Raw genomic sequence first — 27,978 nt, 5'->3', positions numbered from 1 at the left:
TGTTTTCTTACAGGGCGGTGTCGAGCTGTTCTGGAACCACTTCCGGATCACGTAAGTCTGCTGTGTTCTATAACAGTCAGTCTCTGATCCTTACAAAGTAAGTGTTGTTGTCTGGGCTTCTTTATTATGTCACACAATGAATTTAAAAGAAAAAAAAAAATTCTTCTACGCGGCACATTCTCCTGATAGGGAAAACCGCCTTTCAGCCTGTGTTCTAAATCTCAGTCTTTTTGCTAAAGCTGACAGAAATAAAAATACTAGCCGGGCGTGGTGGCGCACGCCTTTAATCCCAGCACTCCGGAGGCAGAGGCAGGCGGATTTCTGAGTTCGAGGCCAGCCTGGTCTACAAAGTGAGTTTCAGGACAGCCAGGGCTATACAGAGAAACCCTGTCTCAGAAAACCAAAAAAAAAAAAAAAAAAAAAAAAACTAATACACAGGTCTGGTGCGTGCATCTCCAGATGTGTGCTTTACAACATCCATGGTGAAATTTTAAAATGAAACAAACATTTGGAAGGTAATTTCACAATGATGTTCACTTAATAATATAAAAATATGCTCTTTTTTTTAGCCCTAAAACTTCATGTTTGAGAGTTTAAAACAAAGAAGCAGTACACATTTCAATATTTCAATATTTCAATATTTCAACAAACTCACTGATATTTTGCAACATAGTCTCAATAACAGCATGTTGAAATCACACTAAACATTTGAAAATATTGAAACTACTGAACATGTGAGCATCTCGTGAAGCTACTAGAAGCACTGGCCAGAATTTTAACAACTAAAGAAAAAGATTAAAATTCCAAACATTAACCCAAATATCAAACATTATAAGTAATTATGTTAAATTATTTATTCATATAATTTACATATTTTGCATGGCTATAGATGATATCTAAAAAATGGCTTCTTACTGTTTGACATATGCCTTTAAATTTTTAATTAAAGCTATGGACCCTTACCCATGAGCACACGTACACACATACACATGAATGTGCACACAGACACATGCACACATACATATACAACATTTGTTTTTACATAATGGCTCGTGAGTAAAAAAAATATCAGACCTGAGGTTTGGACTCCTGAGGAAGACATGTAATGAATAGTAAGAGAGAGACAAATGTAAATTGTTATATTTAAAACCAACCCCTCTCAGGAAACGGGAAGCCATGCTGTTTGTGGTCGTTCCTCTGGCAGTGAGTTCAAAGTCAATGAACACTCTCTCCATTCCTAGGTGACAGCAGCCTTCATCCTACCTCCTGCCCCCTCTTGCCCCCATGAACACTAGCCAAAGGGTGAAATGTCAAATTGACTCCAACTCATGGCATCAGTTCTTCTAGCGGGTCCCAAGCTTTCCCTGGAAAATACTAGAAGTATCTTACAGGACACAAAGATGCCCTTTGGCCTCTTCTATCCATTGTGCCCACGAGCCAGCTTGCTCTCACTCCATAGACAGTTCCAGGAGCCTGGAGCCTGTGCCCACCTGTCCCTGCACTGTGTGTATTGGGAAAACCCTGTCAATCATTCAGAGTTCCACTAAACTCTAAGCAATTGCCTCTGCCTCACAGAAGCCATCGACAATCAGAGGAAAGTATCTAAGGTCCAAGAATCTTTATATGTCCTCTCAGCTTCCGGCCAAATAAGCTGGTTTAGTCACCTCCATCTGCATTAGGGAAATGAAATGTCCTCCCTGTAGTCAGAGCATGGCCTCTACAACTTAGGTCTAGGGCATAGTGGCAATCTACGCTGTCACCAATATTCTCCCAACCAAAATGTCCCATCATAGCCTAGTTTATCTCTGAAGACCCAACAGGAAGGCCAACTGCCTGGACTCTGAGGAATAGCTCCAGTGCCGCCATGAAGCTCTGTAGCAAGCTCTGGTCTTCTACCCTGCTCTGGCTTGGGCACCAAAGGATCTGTCAAACCTAATCTTGATAACTGACCTGAGTCCTCAGCTCACGCCTGTCCTGATTGGGCTATCCTCGGGAAGCATTTGTTGGATATGTGGACTAGCACGCTGAGAAGTTAACACTTGACTCATCCCATCTCCCAGCTTTTCTGTGGAGACCACTGCTTACTAAGCCATGGTCAACACCCTTGCTCTGAGCTAGACGAGAGCCCAGAGATTCTTCTGCCGGTGTGCCTGGCAAGTCTATCTTGCCCTGTTGCCTACCTGGAAACTGGGCTCCCCTGTGACTTCTCTCTACCTTTCCAGAGATAATTGAGAGTGCAGCTAGACAGGTTTGCTCCTCCCTCAGTCTCTGATATTGCCAGTCAGAGCCTTAGTCGGAACCCTGACTGAGAGGAGTTTTGTGCATAAGTGCTCTTACTTCAGCTTCTCCATTTGATAAGTATGTATAATTGTAATTAATTACTCGACTTGCCCATAGGAGTATACATCTGACCATCTAACCCAAAAGTAAATTAAACTGGACCCTAATAACTAGACAAATTACAACATAAATATTTTAAATCGCACCCTTAGGAATAATTATATCCTCTGCCTTATTTAAATCTATGACTTTATTTACCGACCATATATCAGGAATATACTATGGAAAGCCACAGATACAGTCAGGACTATAAAGCAACAACTTCAATTTTATACCTTTTTTTTTCAACCCTGGACTATAAAATATTAAGAATCCAAAACAGAGTTCTAGGGGTGCCCCATCTGTGAAGCAGAATTCTCTCTACAGAGGAAGGATCCAAGCTCAAAACCATGTTATCCATCTGTCATTGTGCTGACTGGGTAGTGGTCCACCCCTGCAATGCCCTGGATTCTCTACCCTTCATCTTTTTTTCTTTTTTTCTTTTTTTTTTTTTTTTTTTTTTTTTTGATAGAGGACTTTTTTAGTATTGTTATTTTTTAATTGGATATTTTATTTGTTTACATTTCAAATGTTATACCCTTTCCAGGTTTCCCCTCTGCAAACCCCTTATTCCAACCCGCCTTACCCTGCTTCTATGAGCGTGCTCTACCACCAACCCATCCACTTCCGCCTCACCACCCCAGCATTCCTCTACACTGGGGCATCAATCCTTCACAGGACCAAGGGCCTCCCTTCCCACTGATGTCAGATATGGCTCCTTCATCTCCTTTAGTCCTTCCCCTAACTCTCCATTGGGGTCCCTGTGCTCAGTGAGATCTACCCTTCATCTTGAGGTATAAGAATAATTTTTAATTCTGGTGCTGGGTTGGGTGTCGCTGTTGGAAAAATACTGCCCACCTACAACCTGTGTGACTTTGGAAAGTTACCAATGTCAGTCTCTGTATTCATAAGATAAAGAGGCAATTTCCTTATTTTGAGGTACCTCCTGAGGAATGTGCATGAAACACACATTTAATAAGGCAGAGTCCTTTGGGATTCTTGGCACAGTACAGCAGTCCTTAGACCTCTAAAGTAGTCAGCATTTAAAGATGTAATTCCACCCTGCACCCGGATTTCTCCACTAGGTTCAAATAAGACTAACGTTTGTTCTAGGTAGAATTGGGCATTCTGAGATCCAGGGAGTTAGAGTGACTCCTGATGGCTGTGCCTCATGATTGCCAGGTCCCTGCTTACACAGAGCAGCTGCTGGCTGCAGATCCAACCTGAAGGTACGCACTCAGCTGTGCTGACTCAAGGAGAATTTATGTGGGACTTGGTTCCCCCTTCCTGCCATCCACAGACTTCAGACCCAGACCTATGATGAGGGCACCTGTTAGCCTGCTTGGGCTAGCCTAGCAAAATGCCATGGCTCAGGCTAGCCTAGCAAAATTCCATGGCCCAGGATAGCCTTGAATCCAGACCATTGTCATTGACCTGATTGTACCTCAGCCCTGGAAACCAGAAGTCCAAACTCAAGGTGCCAAAGGGTTGGTAAGGACTACAGGCATCTTCTGTGTCCTTCCCTTGGTGCATGGATGTGACTAGGGCAGGGGTGGCATTATCATAGGGATTTGAGCATCTGCCTGTTGAATTTTATAAAAATTTCTGTCATTTCCTGAGAAACACAGCTTGGATTCGTATATGAATCCTACTGAATACATCCATCAATTTTTAACACATTCTGGTTTAACAACGTTAAGTCTCCAATCAGTGAACAGTGAGTGAGCCTCTTCTCAATCGCTAGCATCTTCTTACATGACCTTGATCTTCAACAGCATGCCTTCGGATTTTTTTAGCACAAGATTCACTTCTCTGGGTCAGTGTACTCAAGCGTTTTGTTCTTCTTCCTATGTTTCTGTCTTTCTTTTCTTTTCTATTGTCAAATTGTTATCAGTCGTTTATAGAAAACCACGATTACCATTGCATAGAAGCAAACTGAACTTTGAATGGGATTGACCCTTGCCAAACTTTTTACACCTTTAAACTGTACACGCTTTCACTGGTCCTTGATTTTCCACATACAGCACCACTTCATTGACAGTCTCCCTCTTGCTTTCTGGGGCTCAGAAAACACTGAGCCCACTGAGATGACCCAGAATCCTCTGTGCTTTAAAGTCTGTTCATTAACAACTTACAGTTGCCCTATTCCCTCACAGAAGAACAAGATAGGTCTTTGATTGAATGATCAAAGAGATGAGGGTATTTGGAAGACATCTTTAGAAGTCTCCCTTATCACAAGAATTACATTTCTATGTAAGATTCTAGACCCCAGAATCTTAATGCCTGCTGCAAAAACAGTCATTGTTGCTCCCTAAGGTAGCATTGAGACATGCCACCTTTGTCCACATGGTCCCTCCCTTGGACTTAGTCCAGTGTTCCACCCATTTAGAGAAGGAACTTGGCTGGGGTCCCAGGTGGAGAAAAATGCAACAGTAGCAACGACTACGAAGATCCTGAGTTCCAGCTGCTGAAGGCATGGCCATCAATGAAAATTTTACCAGCCAGACCTATCCAGGAATCGGAATACGCAGGTATGCTGGGGCTCCAAAGAGACATGTCCATGCACAGCATCACAGAGTGATTGCAGACTCACTCTAGAGCTCAGATTTTTGTCTGAATACAAGCTTCACAGTAGAACCAACCTCAGAGAGCTCCTCTGAAGACGGTATGAATGACATATGGAGTCGAACTCTGTTCCTGCTTACCACCATGGTCAAGGCAGAGTTCTGCTTGAGCCTTTCGCCTGTCCCTGTGCTGGGAACATGGGAGAGACGGACAGACAGGAAGACAGGAATGTGAGATGTGTGAGGTTAGAGTCTGAATGGTGGTGAGAGCAGGGAAAGAGAAAACTTTAACTCAGTTGATTCGCTCTGCAGGTTGCCAGCCTACAAATGGATCCAGTACTAAAGTCCCACCCATCAGGAGGGAAGGACACTGGCTTTGTACCCACTCTGGCCTTTTTCCACCTGGACAGTGTCAGCAGGTTCTCCATGCCTCTGTAAAGGGAAGGAGGAGCCACACGTGATTTCTGACGGCCTACCTGGCTCACAGACATGAATCTGTAGAAATGTTTTTGGGGGAGCTATTCTGTAAGAAATGATGAACTGGTTAAAGTGACACACATCCTTAACTGCTGCACTTCAGATGGTAGGCAGGAGGATCCAAAGTTCAAGGCCTGCTTGAGCTGCATGGTGATACCTTGACTCCAAACAATAACAATATTGATAATATAATGATAATGATTACATTGTATTCGGTACTCAAAAGCACTGACTGAATACACTGCAGTGGTCACCGTTATAGAGAGAGATAGCAGAAAAAGGCATAAGAGAATAGTAGAATAAAGAGGTGGGAGGGGTTTGATGATGAACTCCAGGGGCAGATGTACTGACTTGTTTCCAAAGTTGCACCCAGGAGGCTGAAGCAAGAGAATGGCCACAAGTTTGAGACCAGCCTGAGTTATATATAGTGAGTTCCAGCCCAGCCTGAGCCATGCTATGAGACCCTGTCTGAAACAAACCTGATAGATAGTAGATAGATAGATGATTGATAGATAGATAGATAGATAGATAGATAGATAGATAGATAGATAGTAGATAGATAGATAGATAGATAGATAGATAGATAGATAGATAGATAGATAACATTAATCTGCAAGAGCTGGTAGTATTTCTCAGGTGCGGAAACACTGAAGGGTAGTCAGGCCATCCTTGGTAGGATTGCTGTGAATGAAAACAAGCAAGTCTACAATGAAACTCAGCTTCCTGCTCTGGCAGGTTCAGGTGGGATCGTTTGCTTCTGTGGGAGAATTTTTTTTCCTCCATGGAGAACCCTTCAGTCACACTATACACTAGAGAGTGTTTTCTTTCTTCCACAATAGTCCCTTTGGTCTTTGCCCACCCTCACTCTTGAGAGCGCCATATGATATATTATAATAAAATTTGCCTGTCTTCTGCCCTCCTCCCTGAAACCCACCCCCCCACACACAAGAGAAGTGTTTGCCTGGCGCCCGAGCTTTGATGACCCCATGAATGTGAGGATGTGTGAATACTTTATGAGCTTCAAGGTGCCAAATCTAGTCAGCTTCCAAGTTACAAGCTTGCCATCTTTCTTTTTCCACAGATACACGCTATTTCCAGAATACGATGGAGGCTCCCCTTCTGTTACCTCCCAAGGCTTTTGTCTCCACTGAGAGACAAACCAGGGATGTGAGGATGACACAGCAGGAAGAAGTGAGTAAAAGGGTCCCTGAGAGCCTGCATGGAGGGCACTACCTAGCTCACATACATATGCACCCCCCGTTCTCCTTCCACACAGCATCATAACAGATGAGCCAGTCAGGGGAGGCTTAGAGGAGCTGAATTGTGTGACTTATGGGCTCATGGACCTTTAGAGGAGTCTAGAAGGAACAAAACTTTACATTTGCTGAAGACTTACTATGAGTCAGGCATCAGGCTAAAGAATTTACACCTTATCTAATTATCCTTGCATTCTTCAGACCCTGAATTAGTACACAAATCTTTCCGATAATAATGTCATTTTGCCAAGATTCTCAGCCCACCATTGCCAACTGTTAACCTGAGCAGTGAGAAGTCTCATGATCATCAAACCTCTGCAATACCTGTACAAACAGGATAGGAACATTCTATGTGCTGGCCTAAAAGGGTATCAAGGGAAATCGCAGATAATTTTATGGAAATATCCTGTAAATGAAAATGTGCTAGACACATATGTAGTTTGTTTAAATAAAATGTAATAGATAGATAGATAGATAGATAGATAGATAGATAGATAGATAGATAGATAGATAGATATATGGTCTACAGATTGAGTTTCAGGACAGCTAAAGCTACACAGAGAAACTTTGTCTAAAAAGTCAAATAAAAATATATACAACATATATATATATGTATATATATATTATATATAATATATATACATAAAAATAAAGAAGACCTACCCCCTTGGTCTGCATGTGATTGGTGATAATATTCTGACACATTTCAGGTCAGCATTCCCTATAGAGACAGAATCATACACAGAATATTATTTGCATTAATATGACCTAGCTCCTCTCTTCTCACACTGAATCCACTCACAAAATAAGTTGCAATGTGGTGAGCAAGAGCTTATCCACATAGTTGTACAGCTATGCATTTCCCCCTGCAGAATTGTGGTTAATTTGGCAGAATTTTACTCAACACTTAATGAGAAAGTTTTAAAGACTTAAGGCACATGTAAAAATTGTGTCAGTGTGTGCCCTTCCAGAAGTTCTACAGAACCATACATACCCAACTCAAGGAAGTCTCAACAAAACTAGATAGCTCTGGTGTACTCAAGGGTTTTATATGAAGAGGAATCTCACTGTTAGATTCTTGTCCCATTACACCGTTGATGGGAGCATGCTTCTGCATATCCCGCCAACTCTCCTGGTGGCATGTCCCCTCTGCTCATTAGACGTGCTGGTTCTCTTGATATTGGCCACACACTAGCCTGTCTTGTGCTGACATAACAGATTATCTGTAAGCCTTTGTATGCTTACAGAAGACCATGTCTAAACCCAACCATGGAAGAATCTGAGTCTCTCACGGTCCATGCCTCTACACTGCCTCAGTTTCCTCTTTCTGACAGGTCGCTTCACAGCAGAACCATGATCCCATCACTGTAAATCAGCTGAGCCGAGTGAGAGGGCAGGCAAGGACAAAGGGTTGCCAGGAGAGAAACTTTCTGATAAATTAAGTAAGGCCTTGGCCCGGCTCAGATAGTTTTATTTTAGCCATCCGTGATGAAGTAAGGAACTTTTTGTGGCAAGTAGATTAGCTTTTTCATTAACAACCTTATTTCCAGGAGCTGCTTCTTATTAGTTTTGAGATTAAACTATCTGTCTACTGGATCTTCAATAACCCTTATGGAAGGATTTTCTTATCTCAGTTTCTTGGGACGATTTTAACTATGTTGCCCTAAACTAGTGTTCCACTATTAAGCACTTATGGTATACCAAACACTCTGCTCAACAATGGAAGCATAGAAGTGAGTCAGCACCCACAATCTAGTGGATAACCACATAGTCTAAGGAAAGAGGCAGTGACAAGTTGAGATGGTAGTCTCGACGTCTAGGAGAAGTGTGTAAAGCAGTTATTCACCCATAGTTATTACATGTGTTGTAATCAGTAGTTCTCAACAGGGAGATTTTGCCCCTCAGGACATTTGGCTCAGACTACAGACATTTTTAGTTGTTAAAGCAAAGAGTGGATACTGCATTGTCCAAGGGAAAACACACCACACACACACAATATCACAATATATCACCATAAACCATAGCACACATGCATATACAAACTACACACACATCAACATTCACACCATACTACACACATGCATACACACACACCAAAACATCATAACACAAACCGTATCATACACACACTACACATACACCAACATATTATATATATACGCTACACACACACCAATACACACCACACTACACACACATAGACACACTACACACACAAAAACACACACACCATACTACACACACAAACACACACACCAATATATACCATACTACACACACATAGACAAACTGCACACACACCAACATTTAACACACACTAGCACAACATACTACACACACACATATACATACACACTACATATACATCAATCCATCATAACACACACATACTGACATGCTTGACATGCTTGCACACTCATACTCACCATCAGATGTCACCAAAACCTTACACAGGCAGGGACATTGAGGAGACCTGACCCTGAAACCCTAAACATGCAGAGCCCATGTACAGTGGAGAGAGCCTTCCCTGCTGCCCTAACCAGGCTGGTGATGGGGTGTGGGCAGAGAGGTGAATGGTCAACTCACACAGTCAGAAAGCTGAGGCGCAGAAATAACATTCAAAAGCCCTCCCTCAGCTGCTCTCCAAGATAGCAACTGGAAGTTGATGGCTCTATGAAGGCATACAGGGTCACAGAAAAACCCAGCCACCACTGGGTCCCAACCACACTGACGTGCAGAATGGTAGCCTCACCAAGTGTAAGGACTGGGGCTCAGTAGATTCAGACCTGCTCAGGAACCATGCCCAGCCCAGTCAGCATTTGTAAAGACAAATACTAAGGTCCCAGTGCTGGCTGGGCAGGTCTTTCCAAGGCTGTGGCACTTCATCGTCATCTTCCCTCATTTCTTCTAATCCCATTGTCATTAACAGTTCTTTATGACCCCAGTGATGACACTACTGTTGTGCTGTGTCAGAGTGAAGTCTCACATTCTGGGAGCTCCACATCATCACACACACACACACACACACACACACACACACACACCATCCTGACAAGGAAGCAGTGTTTTTTGTTTGGTTGGTTTTTTCCACCTTAATTTAACAGAACAGAGACAAGTGTGTCACCATGCCCTCACAGCTGGCACATGACAGAAATGAAATGACATTACCTGAGCTATCACTAAAGGTCACACTCCACTATGCTGGCCCACTCTGGCCGTGTACACTGGTCTTCATTATAATCCAGTGGCATACACTGGCTATTTATTTTGTCTATCATAAAGACATGAAAGCTGAGACCATTAAGACCCTGGGTGCCAAGCCTTTACAGCAGAAAGAGGCAAAGTGGGATTTCAAACCTTGGATTTTATGACAAATAGTACTAGGATCACCAAGGCCTTCTCTGGTGGCAATCCACATACTCACAGATGTTTAGCAACCACTGGCCATGTGCACACAGCAGTCTCAGAGATCAGTAGGCCCAGGGAAACATGCATTTATGCTGAGGACTCTAGCCATAATATAGAGTAGCTGGACACCTGGTTGTGGCATGATCAGTTGAAGCTAATGGTGCCACATTGTCTTTTACAGGTGGACAAGCCTACCTTCAAGGATGTCAGAAGCCAACGCATTAAAGGTAAGGTCTCAAGAGTTTAAAGCCCCACGGTCTACCTCCCCTGCTCCTATGGTCTGTGTCCTGCTTGTGGCCACAGGCTCCCATATACTAGGAGCTGTGTTGAATTCTGCTCTGAGAAAAGACTGTTCAATTCTGCAGTCAAGCATGCCTCCTGACTCTTTTACAGCCTTACCTTATTGACCAAGAAATTGATTGTGAAAATTCATACTCTGTTCTACATTATATGAGGAAGGAATTGTTTCAAAAACATATGGATTGTGCTCCAATAAGTCATTTCTATAAGCATTTGCCCTGAAAGAAATTACAAGATATTCCTATCTAATTTTAAAATGTTGATTAATGAATATGAAAATGGGCTTTCCAGCTTGAGGCAAAACAACTCAATTTGAACACAGAAGCCCAGGTACAAGCCTGAAAGGAAGCAATCAATTCCACTAATGCTAGAAGCAGAAACTAAGGGCAGCCAGAGAAATTTGGTTGGACCATATCCATTTTCAGTCTCATCATTTTCCCATCTCATCATCTTCCTGTGCCCCCATCTCCTCTTACAATGTCCAGTGAAAAAGATGTCTTGTGATTTACAGTCCCTGATAACTAAAGCCCCACCAGCTTCACCATTCATGTGCTTAGTGCTGAATCTCAAAGTGTCTTACACAATGCACCTTTATTGAGGAAGGGCACCACTATAGGTCCCAATAGGAGACAGATGGTAAGCAAGGTAATCTAAGAAAGTTTACTTAGAAAGAAAACGTACAGAAGTGTGCTGAGCACAGGAAAAGAACAAAAGAATGTAGACTGTAGATGCAGGGCTGACACCAACAGGGACCACCCCTATCCTAGGCCCAGAGAGATGGGGAGGAGCTACCGAAAGCCACAGGGGCAAGGGGCTGGGGACTGGAGGCTGAGGACCTCCCAGGGAGGGATTTGTGGTAGTCAGCTTCCCACCTTCCCACCGCTACAACAACAACAAAAAAAATCTGTAAGAAAGCCAAGTTAGAAGGTTGCTTTTGCTCATAGTTTCAGAGATCTTGGGCCACATCTGGGTGACTCTGCTGTTTTGGGACTGAGTGAGGCAAAGCACCATGTGAATAGTGTGCTGCTAGAGAAAAATCTCATGATCTGAGGATAGTTGAGAAGCAAAGCATCTCAACTATCCCCAACAAAGTACCCCCAACATGGGTAGAGTACCATCCCCAACAAAGACAGGCCCCCAATGACCTAACTTCCTCCCCTAACTCCTTCCTTCTTCCTAAGATCTCCAGAACTTCCCAAAAGTATCACAGGCTGACAACAAGCCTCTACCCATGAGTCTTTGGTGAACAGTTAATATACAAGGGATATAAACCATGACCAGAACCAAGAGAGTAAATGCCTAGCCTCCCTCTGCATCCCTGCCTGGCTTCCCAGCAAAGTCCACAGGGGGCCACAGTGCTGATGGCAGAATGAAGAAAGAGAAGGATGCTCACAACAGGAAGCAAGTTGGGCAGAGCAAGGGCATCAACCTGGACTCAGCCTCTGCCTGGCATGAGACCTGCAGAAGGTACCTAACCTTCCTGAGGAGAATTGATTTGCATTTCTCTTCGAGATCTAGAGCAGGCAGTCCACAAGCCCACTCACTCCTGCTGTGGCAGCATGGGAGACCCAATGGCACTTAGGCAAGTGAGGTTCTCATACCTCAAGGACTCTAACACCCCAGACCACAGCTCCTCTGCAATCCACACAGACTCACGGATCCCCATGTGACTCCATAGGTCTCCCCAACGTGACAGGGAGACACTATCTTCTCAGTGCTTCTTAGATCCTTTAAGAATAACTACTCTGTCCACTTGACTACAGCTCCACTCTTATCAGCTGACGTCCTTCCATTCTTAAAAAACACTGAGGTGAATTGTGCAAAAGCCTTTCCACTTCTGACAGAGAAAGGGAACAGAAGCCCCCAGGGCTCACGGGCCAGGGCCTGATCATTGAATATGCACAAGTCTTTGGTGACTGTAGTATACTTTACTCTTTTTTCTTTTATGCTTACTTTTTTATTGGATATTTTCTTTATTTACCTTTCAAATGTTATCCCCTTTCCAGGTTTCTCCTCCTCCCAGAAACCCCCTATCCCATCTTCCCTCCCCGCTTGACCTGGATCCCACTTTGGGCCTGTCACTGGACCTTCTTATCCTCAGGCTTCTCTCCATTTCTATCCCTGTAATTCTTTCAGACAGGAAAAATTATGGGTCAGAGTTGTGACAGTAAGATTGCAACCCCATCCCTCACTTGATGTTCTATCTTCCTGCTGGAGGTGGGCTCTATAAATTCTCTCTCCCTACTGTCAGGCCTTTCATCTAAGGTCCCTCCCTTTGAGTCCTGAGAGTTTCTCACCTCACAGGTCTCTGATGCATTCTGGAGGGTCCCCCCAACAACAACAAAAAAAAACAACCCAATCAAAAACTGGGGTATAGAACTAAACTGAGAATTTACAACTGAGGAATCTTGAATGGCTGAGAAGCACCTAGAGAAATGTTCAAAGTCTCCCTCCCCCTCCCCTCCCCTCCCCTCCCCCTCCCCTTCCCCCTCCCCCTCCCCCTCTCCCTCTCCCTCTCCCTTTCAATGTTCTGTGCTTGCAACACAAGATGTAAGCTCTCAACTTGCAGCTCCAGCCACAACATGCCTGACACTTTCCTGCCATATTGGACTTTTATCCCTTTGAATCATAAGCCCAAATAAGCACTTCCTTCTATAAGTTGTCTTAGCCATGCTATTTTATCCTGCAATAGAAAAATGACTAAGATACACAGCTACAAAGCTGCTTTTGAAAGTGAGCCCTGAGTGTCCCATAAGGCCATCACTGGAGACAGTAACTCAGGGAGAGCAAGGCTCACTAAAGCCAGGGGAGGTTTGTGGAAAGAATCTTCCATGACAGTTGCTACCCGACTATAGTCCTTCGCCACACTTCTAGAACTGATGGCTCTCCAGCATCACCCTGAGAACTCAGATACTACAGACAGAAAGGAGGAAGTGACTATAGATGCCCTGCTTTTAGGATCAGGGACCTGGAGAGGAAATGCCAGTATGAATTGTGTTCATTATAAAATTCTGTATTTTTGATGCAAACACATATTCTCACAAAATGTCACAGGAAAAAGAAACACCTGTTGATTCAAAAACAGGGGGATTTTATGGTGACATTTTTCATCAAGTTGAGCTGTTACAATTTTATGTAAATGTCTTCTGACATTTTTTCTTGCAATTATTATCTGGAGAGCATCAAATTTCAAGACCTTATCTTCCCTGAAGGTTGAGGGGTTTCCTTTCCTTTCCTTTCCTTTGCTCTGCTCTGCTCTGCTCTGCTCTGCTCTGCTCTGCTCTGCTCTGCTCTGCTCTGCTCTGCTCTGCTCTGCTCTGCTCTGCTCTGCTCTGCTCTGCTTTGCTTTCATTCCTAGAAACGGGCAAACGTTTTATTTGGAGGTAAAAGTTGTTATAGTGTGTGAGATGAACCACTAGCAATCACTGCAGATCCAGAGGACATCTTCTCTTTTCCAAGGAGTGCCATAGTTTTAAGCAAGGCTTAGCTTCCTGAGAGATCTGCAGCTGAGAACACACGCAGCTCAAATGTGCATCGCTGCTCCTGGGATGCAAACCAAGCTTAAACCCTAAACCAATTTTTCTTGAAGTGACTTGCATACTCTATTCAGGAATCACTTTATAAAGAAATACAATAAACCATCCAAGAAAAAGAATTATGCTAGGTGACTGAACAAGTAAATCAAAAATACAAGCATAGCTGCTTGAGAGGAGCAAACCAGATTCCACACAGTGCCCTCCAGAGGGATCCTGTGAATTTGCTTTTAAGGAACTCAGATGCTGAAGCGATCAGGGGTCACTTTGGAATGAATCTGATTCAAGGTCCTAGTGGTCCATGCTGTTCCAGGAGGATTCCACTTCACACGTCCATGATGTGTTGAGTTCTTTGCTAGGAGTTAAAATAACTAAGGAAACCATACTAATTCCCACTGATAAAAGCCTTGTATCTCCCAGAAGATTCTCAGGAATAAGGGACGGGGAATTGAGACGTGGGACAATGAACCCAAGAAAGGAAAACAGAATTTTTGGTGGTTAGAAGCTACATTGTGACTGACTATCTACTGGATTTGGATACCGTTGACCTTGACTTTACTACTTCCAACTAGAAGATCTAAAAGTATCTTGGGGACTGAACCTGAATTTCTCACATTGATAGGACATTTGTCTACTTCAGAACAAGCAACAAATAGAAACCCACATCACTGGGATGATGTTAACCCTCAGGTGCTGGTCTGCACACCACCACCACCCCACCCTGGATCCCTGGATCCCTATTCCCATTGTCACATTCTCCTGAGTTCCCCTGAAGACTAAAACCATCTCCTGTGTACCGAGTTTGGATTTTAGCATGCAAGTAAAGCTGTTGTGGATGAATTGACTAAAAGTGAGCCAGAGGCTTTGGCCACAGAGAGCCTGGCTTATGACATCATCTCCCACAGCACATGTGTGACACCTTGCTGGACACATTGTGAACATGTGGCAGACATTTATAAGATTCCTTGTATGATTTAACTTGTGTTAATAGTGTTTAGATAAGCATCACCACACTATCTGGTGACCACCCAGGGAGGAACCTATGCCTTACAGTCTCGTTAGGTGGGGACCAGCAAAGGGGCAAATCAAGAAGCTCTGATTACTGCTAGCTCCATCTCCATCTGTGCTTCCAAATTCAGCTGCATCCTGTCCCTTCACTGGACCCTCCCATCTCAGCTGTGGGAGCAGAAGTCCATGTTCTCTAGAACTTTGTGAACCCACACTACCCCTTTCCTAACGTTTGTCCATCACTTTACCCTGACTGCCCACTCATCTGCATGCAGACACACCCGAAGCAGCAGAAAGCACCTCCCTCCAGGCTTGAGCTGGAAGAATTGTTCCATCTCACATTCCTCACTCGTCCCAACTGGAAAGCTGATGAAATGCTTGTTCCTAAAAGCAGTGCCTTCTGATGTTATCAAAGGGGATGTGAGAGCCTGTCAGTTCCCCCAACATTCTTGGCTTTGCCTACCATGTTCCCTTTCCACTGCTTCCCAAAAGATGGCTTCGGTAATTTATTGCTGCAATTAATCTCTGAAGGTTTTGATGGACTTGAAGATGCTTCTCCAGCAGGCCCTGCCAAATGGACATTTCTAGCCACTGGGACTATAGGTCTCTTCTCTGAACTCCTCCATAGTTAATCAACAAGACACAAAATGCTAATGGTACATTGTGTCATAAAAGTCTTAGACACGATAAATTTTGTGACTAAGGCCAAGTTTCATCTAACTTTCTTCCAAGTCCATTTCTTTAATTATAGGACATGACACAATTGCTCTGTTTCTGGGAGTGTTTGCTTGTGTACACTTTGAGGTAGCTAGTATTATTTGAGCTGTGCCTGTGCTCAGCACACAATGGATGAAAGCTTAGGTGAACACTAAATATTATTTTATTTAATCCTGAAACCTCAAGGAATTAAATTTGCTGATCTACATTTTAACATTTAAGTCACTAAGTTTGTTCAGTAAGTGACAGGTTCACCCTCAACTGGAATGGCTTCACAAGTCCCATCTATGGCCACTTCACTTAGTGTCTTCAATTAAGGGATCAGGTCTTGGCTCCTATGTGTCTTGTTTTCTCATCTTTTAAAAATCACAGATAAGGATGGAAGAAGCCCAGAAAGGCTAAGTAATTTCTGTCAAGTTGCTCACTCCTTAATGGTAACAGCAAAACTCAATCACAAGCTTTGCGAAACCTCAATAGTTTGGTATCTGAAAAAGAGAATCCAAGCACATACATAAATGAGGTCACTCTATGTGTTACTGATGGAGCGGTATATAACACCTTTAACGTAACAGTATGAGTTAAAATACTAACTTATCCCAATTTCATAGAGCCAAATGTGCTTGTTTTTTTTTGTTTGTTTGTTTTTTTTTTTTTTTGATGTTTTAAGGGTCTTGCTATGCAGTCCAGCTTCCCCTGAACCCAGGCTGGCCTCCAGCTTAAGATCCTCCCACATCCACCTTCTACAGGCATGAGCCACCACACCCAGCTCTGACTGACTTTGCCAAGCTCTTGCATTGACAGATACATCACAGCTCCCAGGGTTTATTGATGTGGAGGATTTCTTAGCTAAGCTAAGCGGAAAACTTACTTCAAATTCAGTCCTTGGTGCATATTTCCTTAGGCACACTCTTCAGGGTGTGACTCCTATGAGCAATGCAACTCCAGCAATTCTCAACTCCAAGTGCAGAATGCCTGGTTAACACTTCCTCTAAAACTTTCTTAAGTCCAGGCAAATGTCCAAACAATAAATCCACTGATTCTATAGCATTTCCCATGGTGGACATATTCCCAGCATGCTAGGCTTCAAGTACCAGAGTGCTCATGAACACAGTGTTGGGAGAGATACTGTTTCATAGTATGGGCAATAACCTCGGTGGAACGTATTAATAACACAGTCACAAGAAGCAGTGTATTGCTGTTCATGATCTTTGTTTTGAGTGCACAAGTCTATGATCTATTTTTAACAATGGTTGTGTTTAACACCAGCTTACAGAAGCCTTGCCCATTTAACATCCAGGTCTTACAGTGTACTGCAAGCCACTTCTCACATTTGCCCTTCTCAAACAGACCTCAAAAGCCTCCCGCTCTCTAGGAAGCTCTGCTTCAACCTCACATAACACTATACCATTAGATTCCTCAGGGTTAGGCACTAAAATAGTCAGGCCCAGGTCCAGTTAGCTTCCACAGATATGCTCTTCCCCAATCACATCCTCAGAAACAAGACCCCTGGCTGGAGATGAGAGCACCAAACTGAAAATGGAAGGACCAGTCTGCCGATTACAGCATTGGCCACTAGAGGGCAGACATGCCAGCCACCTCCTCACACTAGGAGGGGAAATTCCTCAAGGTAGACCCTGTAGGTCCTCTGGTCTGAGTGACAAGAAACTCTTCCCAGCACTGGAGAGAGCATCTGTGGATTTCGTCGGAAAAGTAACCAAAATTTCCCCTCTGGCCTCCTATTGCACAATATGACCTAAGTGTGCATCAAAAGTTATGCCTCAAAGTTTTTAAAAATTAGTAACGTTTTAATAATCAAACAACAAAACAGTATATAAGACTAAACAAAACTGATCACATTGAAGTTGGACAAAACAAATCAACAGAAGGAAAAGAGCTTCAAGAGAAGACACAAGAAACAGAGACCCATTTGTTCACACACTCGGGAGCCCCATGAAAATACTAAACTGAAAGCTACAATACATACTCAGAGGAGTATGAAGCTGCTTCAGTCTCTGTGAGTTCATAGGAGCTTTTTCATATGGTCTGATTCTCCTGGTGTCCTCCATCCTTCTGGCTCTTAACACTTATAAATCTCTCTCTCTCTCTCTCTCTCTCTCTCTCTCTCTCTCTCTCTCTCTCTCTCTCTCTCTCTCTCTCTCTGAGATGCTTCCTTCTGCAGCAAATGGGAACAAATTCAGAGATCTACAGCCAGACATTACACATAGAGAGACCTTGGGACACACAGTTCTAAATGGGTTGTCTCCATCAAATCCCTTCCTTCAGCACTCAGGGAACCCCATGGAAGAGGAGGCAGAAAAGGTGTAATAACAGATTTTTAAGAATAGGAAACATACCCTGGCATTGTCTAATTCCTTTATCCCACCTATTAATTCCAAGGCAATATAAGAAATCTCCCTGTTTGTGGGTGGGGATGCCCACCGATTCCTCAGTCCAGGAATTTGTTTCATTATTGTTGTGTTTTATAAAAATAAAGAGAGAGGAGGAATATGTTTGGTGGATGTGCAGTCAGGTGCGGGGGAGGGGTGCCTCTGCGGGCCCATGCTGGGAAGAGCCACATGGATGGTACAGTATAGAACAGGGTTTATTCAGGACATGGGGAGGGGAGTTGAGAACGTAGAGACAGAGAAAGGCAGAGAGAGAGTAGAGGAACATGTAGAGAGAGAGGGAGAAGAGTATGGGAAGAGAGGGAGAGCAGGGACAAGGGGACAAAGCAAGTACAAGAGAGCAAGAGAGAGAGGAGGGGGCAAGCAGCTCCCAGGCACAACTGGTTATTGCCAGATAACTATGGGGGTGGAGCCTAGACTACATGCCAACAATTACTACTGACTGAATCTATAGTGAATAGCAGAACCAGGAGTCAGGGCCAGGCTGGAGGGGTGATTAGGTGGATAGACTGCTGGCTTACCATGGCCTGAGGTCCTGAGTTTGATCTGTGAACTACTAAATTAAAAAAAAAAAAAATGTAAAGGTTGGTCTGACCAAAATTCCAGTCCAAATCTTATTTTTTTTTCCTCATTATTACAAATACCTGACCTGTTAGTGTTTTATTAAACAAGGCCCCCTGGTGGAAAATAAAGAACCTTGCAGGATTTTAGCTCAATTGTCTCAAGAGCTGATAGCCATGCGATGAGTTCCTTCACCTGTATGATTCAGTGTGCTTACCCTTTTTTTTTTTTTTACATATTTTCCTCAATTACATTTCCAATACTATCCCAAAAGTCCCCCCTAGCGCCCCCCACTTCCCTACCCACCCATTCCCATTCTTTTGGCCCTGGCATTCCCCTATATTGGGGCATATAAAGTTTGCAAGTCCAATGGGCCTCTCTTTCCATTGATGGCCGACTAGACCATCTTTCGATACATATGCAGCTAGAGACAAGAGCTCCAGGGTTCTGGTTAGTACATCATGTTGTTCCAACAATAGGGTTGCAGATCCCTTTAGCTCCTTGGGTACTTTCTCTAGCTTCTCCATTGGGAGCCCTGTAATACATCCAATAGCTGACTGTGAACATCCACTCCTGTGTTTGCTAGGCCCCGGCATCGTCTCACAAGAGACAGCTATATTTGGGTCCTTTCAGCAAAATCTTGCTAGTGTATGCAATGGTGTCAGCGTTTAGAGGCTGATTATGGGACGGATCCCTGGATACGGCAGTCTCTAAATGGTCCATCCTTTCATCACCGCTACGAACTTTGTCTCTGTAACTCCTTCCCTGGGTGTTTTGTTCCCAATTCTGAGAAGGTGCACAGTGTCCACACTTTGGTCTTCATTCTTCTTGAGTTTCATGCGTTTAGCAAATTGTATCTTAAATCTTGGGTATCCTAAGTTTTGGGCTAATATCCACTTATCAGTGAATACATATTGTGTGAGTTCTTTTGTGATTGTGTTACTTCACTCAAGATGATGCCCTCCAGGTCCATCCATTTGGCTAGGAATTTCATAAATTCATTCTTTTTAATAGCTGAGTAGTACTCCATTGTGTAAATGTACCATAATTTCTGTATCCATTCCTCTGTTGAGGGACATCTGGGTTCTTTCCAGCTTCTGGCTATTATAAATAGGGCTGCTATGAACATAGTGGAACATGTGTCCTTTTTACCGGTTGGGGCATCTTCTGGATATATGCCCAGGAGAGGTATTGCTGGATCCTCCGGTAGTACTATGTCCAATTTTCTGAGGAACCGCCAGACTGATTTCCAGAGTGGTTGTACAAGCTTGCAATCCCACCAACAATGGAGGAGTGTTCCTCTCTCTCCACATCCTCGCCAGCAACTGCTGTCACCTGAATTTTTGATCTTAGCGATTCTGACTGGTGTGAGGTGGAATCTCAGGGTTGTTTTGATTTGCATTTCCCTGATGATTAAGGATGTTGAACATTTTTTCAGGTGTTTCTCTGCCATTCGGTATTCCTCAGGCGAGACTTCTTTGTTCAGTTCTGAGCCCCATTTTTTAATGGGGTTATTTGACTTTCTGGAGTCCACCTTCTTGAGTTCTTTATATATATTGGATATTAGTCCCTTATCTGATTTAGGATAGGTGAAGATCCTTTCCCAATCTGTTGGTGGTTTTTTTGTCTTATTGATGGTGTCTTTAGCCTTGCAGAAGCTTTGTAGTTTCATGAGGTCCCACTTGTCAATTCTCGATCTTACAGCACAAGCCATTACTGTTCTATTCAGGAATTTTTCCCCTGTGCCCATATCTTCAAGGCTTTTCCCCACTTTCTCCTCTATAAGTTTCAGTGTCTCTGGTTTTATGTGAAGTTCCTTGATCCACTTAGACTTGACCTTAGTACAAGGAGATAGGAATGGATCGATTCGCATTCTTCTACATGTTAACAACCAGTTGTGCCAGCACCATTTGTTGAAAATGCTGTCTTTCTTCCACTGGATGTTTTTAGCTCCCTTGTCGAAGATCAAGTGACCATAGGTGTGTGGGTTCATTTCTGGGTCTTCAATTCTATTCCATTGGTCTATTTGTCTGTCACTATACCAGTACCATGCAGTTTTTATCACAATTGCTCTGTAGTAGAGCTTTAGGTCCGGCATGGTGATTCCACCAGAGGTTCTTTTATCCTTGAGAAGAGTTTTTGCTTTCCTAGGTTTTTTGTTATTCCAGATGAATTTCCAGATTGCACTTTCTAATTCGTTGAAGAATTGATTTGGAATTTTGATGGGGATTGCATTGAATCTGTAGATTGCTTTTGGCAAGATAGCCATTTTTACAATGTTGATCCTGCCAATCCATGAGCATGGGAGATCTTTCCATCTTCTGAGATCTTCTATAATTTCTTTCTTCAGAGACTTGAAGTTTTTATTATACAGATCTTTCACTTCCTTAGTTAGAGTCACGCCAAGATATTTTATATTATTTGTGACTATTGAGAAGGGTGTTGTTTCCCTAATTTCTTTCTCAGCCTGTTTATTCTTTGTGTAGAGAAAGGCCATTGATTTGTTTGAGTTAATTTTATATCCAGCTACTTCACCGAAGCTGTTTATCAGGCTTAGGAGTTCTCTGGTGGAATTTTTAGGGTCACTTATATATACTATCATATCATCTGCAAAAAGTGATATTTTGACTTCATCTTTTCCAATTTGTATCCCTTTGATCTCCTTTTGTTGTCGAATTGCTCTGGCTAGGACTTCAAGTACAATGTTGAATAGGTATGGAGAAAGTGGACAGCCTTGTCTAGTCCCTGATTTTAGAGGGATTGCTTCAAGCTTCTCACCATTTACTTTGATGTTGGCTACTGGTTTGCTGTAGATTGCTTTTATCATGTTTAGGTATGGGCCTTGAATTCCTGATCTTTCCAAGACTTTTATCATGAATGGGTGTTGGATCTTGTCAAATGCTTTTTCCGCATCTAACGAGATGACCATGTGGTTTTTGTCTTTGAGTTTGTTTATATACTGGATTACGTTGATGGATTTCCGTATATTGAACCATCCCTGCATCCCTGGGATGAAACCTACTTGGTCAGGATGGATGATTGTTTTGATGTGTTCTTGGATTCGGTTAGCAAGAACTTTATTGAGGATTTTTGCATCAATATTCATAAGGGATATTGGTCTGAAGTTTTCTATCTTTGTTGGGTCTTTTTGTGGTTTAGGTATCAGAGTAATTGTGGCTTCATAGAATGAGTTGGGTAGAGTACCTTCTGTTTCTATTTTGTGGAATAGTTTGTGAAGAACTGGGATTAGATCTTCTTTGAAGGTCTGATAGAACTCTGCACTAAACCCATCTGGTCCTGGGCTTTTTTTAGTTGGGAGACTATTAATGACTGCTTCTATTTCTTTGGGGGATATAGGGCTGTTTAGATCATTAACCTGATCTTGATTCAACTTTGGTACCTGGTATCTGTCTAGGAACTTCTCCATTTCATCCAGGTTCTCCAGTTTTGTTGAGTATAGCCTTTGGTAGAAGGATCTGATGGTGTTTTGGATGTCTTCAGGATCTGTTGTTATGTCTCCTTTTTCATTTCTGATTTTGTTAATTAGGATGCTTTCCCTGTGCCCTCTAGTGAGTCTGGCTAAGGGTTTATCTATCTTGTTGATTTTCTCAAAGAACCAGCTCCTTGATTGGTTGATTCTTTGAATAGTTTTTCTTGTTTCCACTTGGTTGATTTCACCACTGAGTTTGATTATTTCCTGCCGTCTACTCCTCTTGGGTGAATTTGCTTCCTTTTGTTCTAGTGCTTTTAGGTGTGTTGTCAAGCTGCTAATGTGTGCTCTCTCTAGTTTCCTTTTGGAGGCACTCAGAGCTATGAGTTTTCCTCTTAGAAATGCTTTCATTGTGTCCCATAAGTTTGGGTATGTTGTGGCTTCATTTTCATTGAACTCTAAAAAGTCCTTAATTTCTTTCTTTATTCCTTCCTTGACCAAGGTATCATTGAGAAGAGTGTTGTTCAGTTTCCACGTGAAGGTTGGCTTTCTATTATTTATTTTGTTATTGAAGATCAGCCTTAGTCCATGGTGATCTGATAGGATGCATGGGACAATTTCAATATTTTTATATCTGTTGAGGCCTGCTTTGTGACCAATTATGTGGTCAATTTTGGAGAAGGTACCATGAGGTGCTGAGAAGAAGGTATATCCTTTCGTTTTAGGATAGAATGTTCTGTAGATATCTGCCAGATCCATTTGATTCATAATTTCTCTTAGTTTCACTGTGTCCCTGTTTAGTTTCTGTTTCCATGATCTGTCCATTGGTGAAAGTGGTGTGTTGAAGTCTCCCACTATTATTGTATGAGGTGCAATGTGTGCTTTGAGCTTTACTAAAGTTTCTTTAATGAATGTGGCTGCCTTTGTATTTGGAGCATAGATATTCAGGATTGATAGTTCCTCTTGGAGGATTTTACCTTTGATGAGTATGAAGTGTCCCTCCCTGTCTTTTTTAATGACTTTGGGTTGGAAGTCAATCTTATCAGATATTAGAATGGCTACTCCAGCTTGTTTCTTCATGCCATTTGCTTGGAAAATTGTTTTCCAGCCTTTCATTCTGAGGTAGTGTCTATCCTTTTCTCTGAGATGAGTTTCCTGTAAGCAGCAAAATGTTGGGTCTTGTTTGTGTAGCCAGTTTGTTAGTCTATGTCTTTTTATCGGGGAGTTGAGTCCATTGATATTAAGAGATATTAAGGAAAAGTAATTGTTGTTTCCTGTTATTTTTGTTGTTAAAGTTGGCGTTTTGTTCTTGTGGCTGTCTTCTTTTAGGTTTGTTGAGGGATTACCTTCTTGTTGTTTCTAGGGCGTGGTTCCTGTCCTTGTATTGGTTTTTTTCTGTTATTATCCTTTGAAGGGCTGGATTCATGGAGAGATAATGTGTGAATTTGGTTTTGTCGTGGAATACTTTCGTTTCTCCATCTATGTTAATTGAGAGTTTGGCTGGGTATAGTAGCCTGGGCTGGAATTTGTGTTCTTTTAGTGTCTGTATAACATCCGTCCAGGATCTTCTGGCTTTCATAGTCTCTGGTGAAAAATCTGGTGTAATTCTGATAGGCTTGCCTTTATATGTTACTTGGCCTTTTTCTCTTACTGCTTTTAGTATTCTATCTTTATTTAGAGCATTTGTTGCTCTGATTATTATGTGTCGGGAGGTATTTCTTTTCTGGTCCAGTCTATTTGGAGTTCTGTAGGCTTCTTGTATGTTCATGGGCATCTCTTTCTTTAGATTTGGGAAGTTTTCTTCTATAATTTTGTTGAAGATGTTTGCTGGTCCTTTGAGTTGAAAATCTTCATTCTCATCCACTCCTATTATCCGTAGGTTTGGTCTTCTCATTGTGTCCTGTATTTCTTGGATGTTTTGAGTTAGGGTCTTTCTGCATTTTACATTTTCCTTGATTGTTGTGCCGATGTTCTCTATGGAATCTTCTGCACCTGAGATTCTCTCTTCCATCTCTTGTATTCTGTTGCTGATGCTCGTATCTATGGTTCCAGATTTCTTTCCTAGGGTTTCTATCTCCAGTGTTGCCTCATTTTGGGTTTTCTTTATTGTGTCTACTTCCCTTTTTAGGTCTAGTATGGTTTTGTTCATTTCCATCATCTGTTTGGATGTGTTTTCCTGTTTTTCTGTAAGGACTTCTACCTGTTTGATTATGTTATCGTGTTTTTCTTTAAGGATTTGTAACTCTTTAGCAGTGTTCTCCTGCAATTCTTTAAGGGATTTTTGTGCTTTCTCTTCATTGTCTTCTGCCTGTTTAGCAGTGTTCTCCTGCATTTCTTTAAGTGTGTTATTAAAGTCCTTCTTGAAGTTCTCTATCATCATCAGGAGATATGCTTTTAAATCCGTGTCTAGCTTTTCCGGTGTGTTGTGGTGCCCTGGACTGGGCGAAGTGGGGGTGCTGGGTTCTGATGATGGTGAGTGGTCTTGGTTTCTGTTAGTAAGATTATTACGTTTACCTTTCGCCATCTGGTAATCTCTGGGGTTAGTTGTTATCGTTGTCACTGTTTAAAGATTGGAGGAGAAGCTGTGTTCCACTCACCAGCAGTCTCTAAATCCTGCGGCGGGGGTCGTGGGTAGCTGACGGTACCCCGGTGCTGGTCCAGCCGGAAGAGGCCTGTGGTCCTACACAGGCCGTTTTTCTGCTTCCCTAACTAATGCAGTCTCTGGTCCCGCGTGCAATTGGATTGGAGCAGAAGCTGTGTTCCACTCTCCAGAAGTCTTAAGATCCTGTGGTGGGTGTTGTGGGTAGCTGGTGAGTGTCAGCCGACCCTGCGCCCCAGCTGCCCCGGTGCTTTTCTTACCGGAAGAGGGTTGTGGCCCTATGTAGGCCGAATTTCTCTCTCCCCAACCAGAGCAGTCTCAGGTCCCGCGTGATTGGACTGGAACGGAAGCTGTGTTCCACTCACCAGCAGTCCCAAAATCCTGCGGCGGGGGTCGTGGGTAGCTGGCGGGTGTCAGGCAACCCTGCGCTCCCGCTACCCCGGCGCTGATCCGGCCGGATGAGGCCTGTGGCCCTACTCAGGCCGGTTTCTGCTTCCCTAACTAATGCAGTCTCAGGTCCCGCGCAATTGGATTGGAGCAGAAGCTGTGTTCCACTCACCAGCAGTCCCAAAATCCTGCGGCGGGGGTCGTGGGTAGCTGGCGGGTGTCAGGCAACCCTGCGCTCCTGCTACCCTGGCGCTGATCCGGCCTGATGAGGCCTGTGGCCCTACTCAGGCCGGTTTCTGCTTCCCTAACTAATGCAGTCTCAGGTCCCGCGCAATTGGATTGGAGCAGAAGCTGTGTTCCACTCACCAGCAGTCCCAAAATCCTGCGGCGGGGGTCGTGGGTAGCTGGCGGGTGTCAGGCAACCCTGCGCTCCTGCTACCCTGGCGCTGATCCGGCCTGATGAGGCCTGTGGCCCTACTCAGGCCGGTTTCTGCTTCCCTAACTAATGCAGTCTCAGGTCCTGCGCAATTGGATTGGAGCTGAAGCTGTGTTCCACTCACCAGCAGTCCCAAAATCCTGCGGCGGGGGTCGTGGGTAGCTGGCGGGTGTCAGGCAACCCTGCGCTCCCGCTACCCCGGCGCTGATCCGGCCGGATGAGGCCTGTGTTCCTACTCAGGCCGGTTTCTGCTTCCCTAACTAATACAGTCTCAGGTCCCGCGCAATTGGATTGGAGCAGAAGCTGTGTTCCACTCACCAGCAGTCCCAAAATCCTGCGGCGGGGGTCGTGGGTAGCTGGCGGGTGTCAGGCAACCCTGCGCTCCTGCTACCCTGGCGCTGATCCGGCCTGATGAGGCCTGTGGCCCTCCAGTGTGCTTACCCTTAAGGTCACCCCAGACCATTTGCCTTGTGGGATGTTGATGGATAAACCAGCAGTGTGGAGCATTTATTTGGCCTAAAGGGACAGAGGCCAGGGAATAAGAGACAAAGACAGAAAAAAAGAGGATAAAAGAGAAGCGGAAGGAAACAAGCAAGAGGGAGGAGGGGTATTTGTCACTGGGAGACAGAGGACAGAGAGGAGGCAAATGTGGCACATAGGAAAATAACAGTTTATAAAGGTAAAATGACAAACACTGTTATGATGAGGTGTTTAATTTTAATTGGGCATGTTAATTGGGTGAGCCCAAGGGGGCTCTGATAGCTAGACCTTGATAGTCAGCCTCAGGAGGAGGCAGTGAAAGGGAAGGGAAAGCACCCTGGTGGCTAGCTTTAGGAATGTAATCTAATGGGTTTTAGCAAGACAAAGGGAAAGGAGAGAAGGAAGGGCAAGACCTGCCAGAGACAAGCTCTCCACCACGCTTGAGCTGTCCAGAGTCCTTTCGAGAGGATTTAATGACATTTTCCAGTTTTCCACTGGGCTCACAGGCTTCTCTGTCTTGTTTTAGGATTCAAATACACAAAAATGAACAAGGTAAGTGAAAAATATTAAAATGTACTTGTTACTCTTCAAAGGCACAGACATACAGACACAGCAAGATGCAGCTTAAATGTCACTGGAAAACTGTTTTGGAATTTCAAACATTTTTTCCTTTTCATTGGTAAATCAAAACATTCTGGAGTTGGGGATTTAGCTCAGTGGTAGAGTGCTTGCCTAGCAAGCATAAGGTCTCGGTCCTCCATCCTCTGCTCCTAAACAAAAGAATAAGAGGAGGAGGGGAGGAGGAGAGGAAGAAGGAAGAAGGAGGAGAAGGAGGAAGAGGAGGAGGAGGAGGAGGGAGAAGGGAGAAGAGAAGGGAGAGGGGAAGGGGGAAGAAGGAAGGGGGAAGGAAGAAGGGGGAAGAAAGAAAAGGGGAAAGAAGGGGGAAGAAAGAAAAGAAGGGGGAAGAAAGAAGGGAGAAGAAGAAGGAGGAGGGGGAGGGGAGGGGGAGGGGAGAGGGAAGCGGGGTGAAAGGGGAGGGCGAGGGGGAGGAGGAAAATTTTAATCAGTGGTCCTGCCCAAAAAATAGTGAATTTAACTCCTGATTCTGTTTCCTTTCACAGACTCCCTTGCCACCTCCTCGGTAAGACATTAAAAATCACATTTGTGGGACCGGAGCAATGGTTCAGAGATTAAAAGCACTAGCTACTCTTTCAGAGGAACCAGGTTTGATCCCCAGCACCCACATGGTAGCTCAGTCCCAGGGGCTCTGAGGCCTCCACAGACACAGACAACACACAGCCAAAGCACTCATACATATGAAATCGATTTTTATGAATTTAATCATTTTGTTTTGCTGTTAATTTAAATGATTTGTACCACCTCCTGAAAAAGAGAAGCACAGGCATTTGGCCTTGGAAGCTCTGTGAACAAGATCCAGCAAGCCTCCATCCATTCACATCGTCAGACAGTCCTTCCGTGGTCAGCAAAATTCCCTCCATTCGTCTTCCTTTCTTAGTACACACATTTGGAGCAAATAACTTCCATTTTTTACATTTGCTTATTTATGGTGGGTAGTGTGCACCTGCCACCATGCACTTGGGAGGCCAGAGGATAACATACGGGAGTTGATCCTCTATTTCTACTAGTTGGAGCCTCGGGATAAAACTCAGGTCTTCAGCCTTGACAGCAAGTACCTTTCCCTGCTGAGCCATTTCACCAGCCCAAGACCAAGATGGCCAAACATGCATCAGGCATATAGTGTTATACAATGTTAGTAAATGCCTAACACTAACCTAGAACCTTCTGATTACCATGAAGGTACCCATTTCTGTAGAAGTGTCTCTACACTGACTGCTCTTTCTTCCCAGACTCTTCCTCCCTAAATACCAACATGATATGCTCTTCTTTTTTTTTTTTCCAAAACCCAGACAGAGCATATTGTAGGTACACCTAGCTGCCCAGTCTCATGAGATCAGGACAGACAAAGCATCGCTTCAGTCCCTACCCTTCCCTTGCATGGGGGTGGAAAGAATCTTGA

At 43.6% G+C, this 27,978-nt stretch overlaps 1 protein-coding gene across 1 annotated transcript in view; it reads left to right on the top strand.

The window, feature by feature from the left end:
• The window catches only part of Clnk (cytokine dependent hematopoietic cell linker), a 96,606-nt gene that overhangs the window by 23,733 nt on the left and 44,895 nt on the right, over window positions 1-27,978 (top strand). Inside the window, exons 4-9 of the mRNA XM_085836356.1 lie at window positions 14-51; window positions 4,769-4,910; window positions 6,502-6,611; window positions 10,266-10,311; window positions 26,467-26,492; window positions 27,062-27,081. Coding sequence (XP_085692482.1) covers window positions 14-51; window positions 4,769-4,910; window positions 6,502-6,611; window positions 10,266-10,311; window positions 26,467-26,492; window positions 27,062-27,081 — 382 coding nt within the window. The remainder of the gene's footprint in view (window positions 1-13; window positions 52-4,768; window positions 4,911-6,501; window positions 6,612-10,265; window positions 10,312-26,466; window positions 26,493-27,061; window positions 27,082-27,978) is intronic.

This window comes from Mus caroli, unplaced genomic scaffold (assembly GCF_978045245.1).
Source record: "Mus caroli unplaced genomic scaffold, Mus_caroli_1 scaffold_4, whole genome shotgun sequence".
In the NCBI taxonomy this organism is placed as follows: Eukaryota; Metazoa; Chordata; class Mammalia; order Rodentia; family Muridae; genus Mus; species Mus caroli.
Note: the sequence above shows the minus strand (reverse complement) of the source record. Positions and strands in the feature narration are given on the sequence as shown.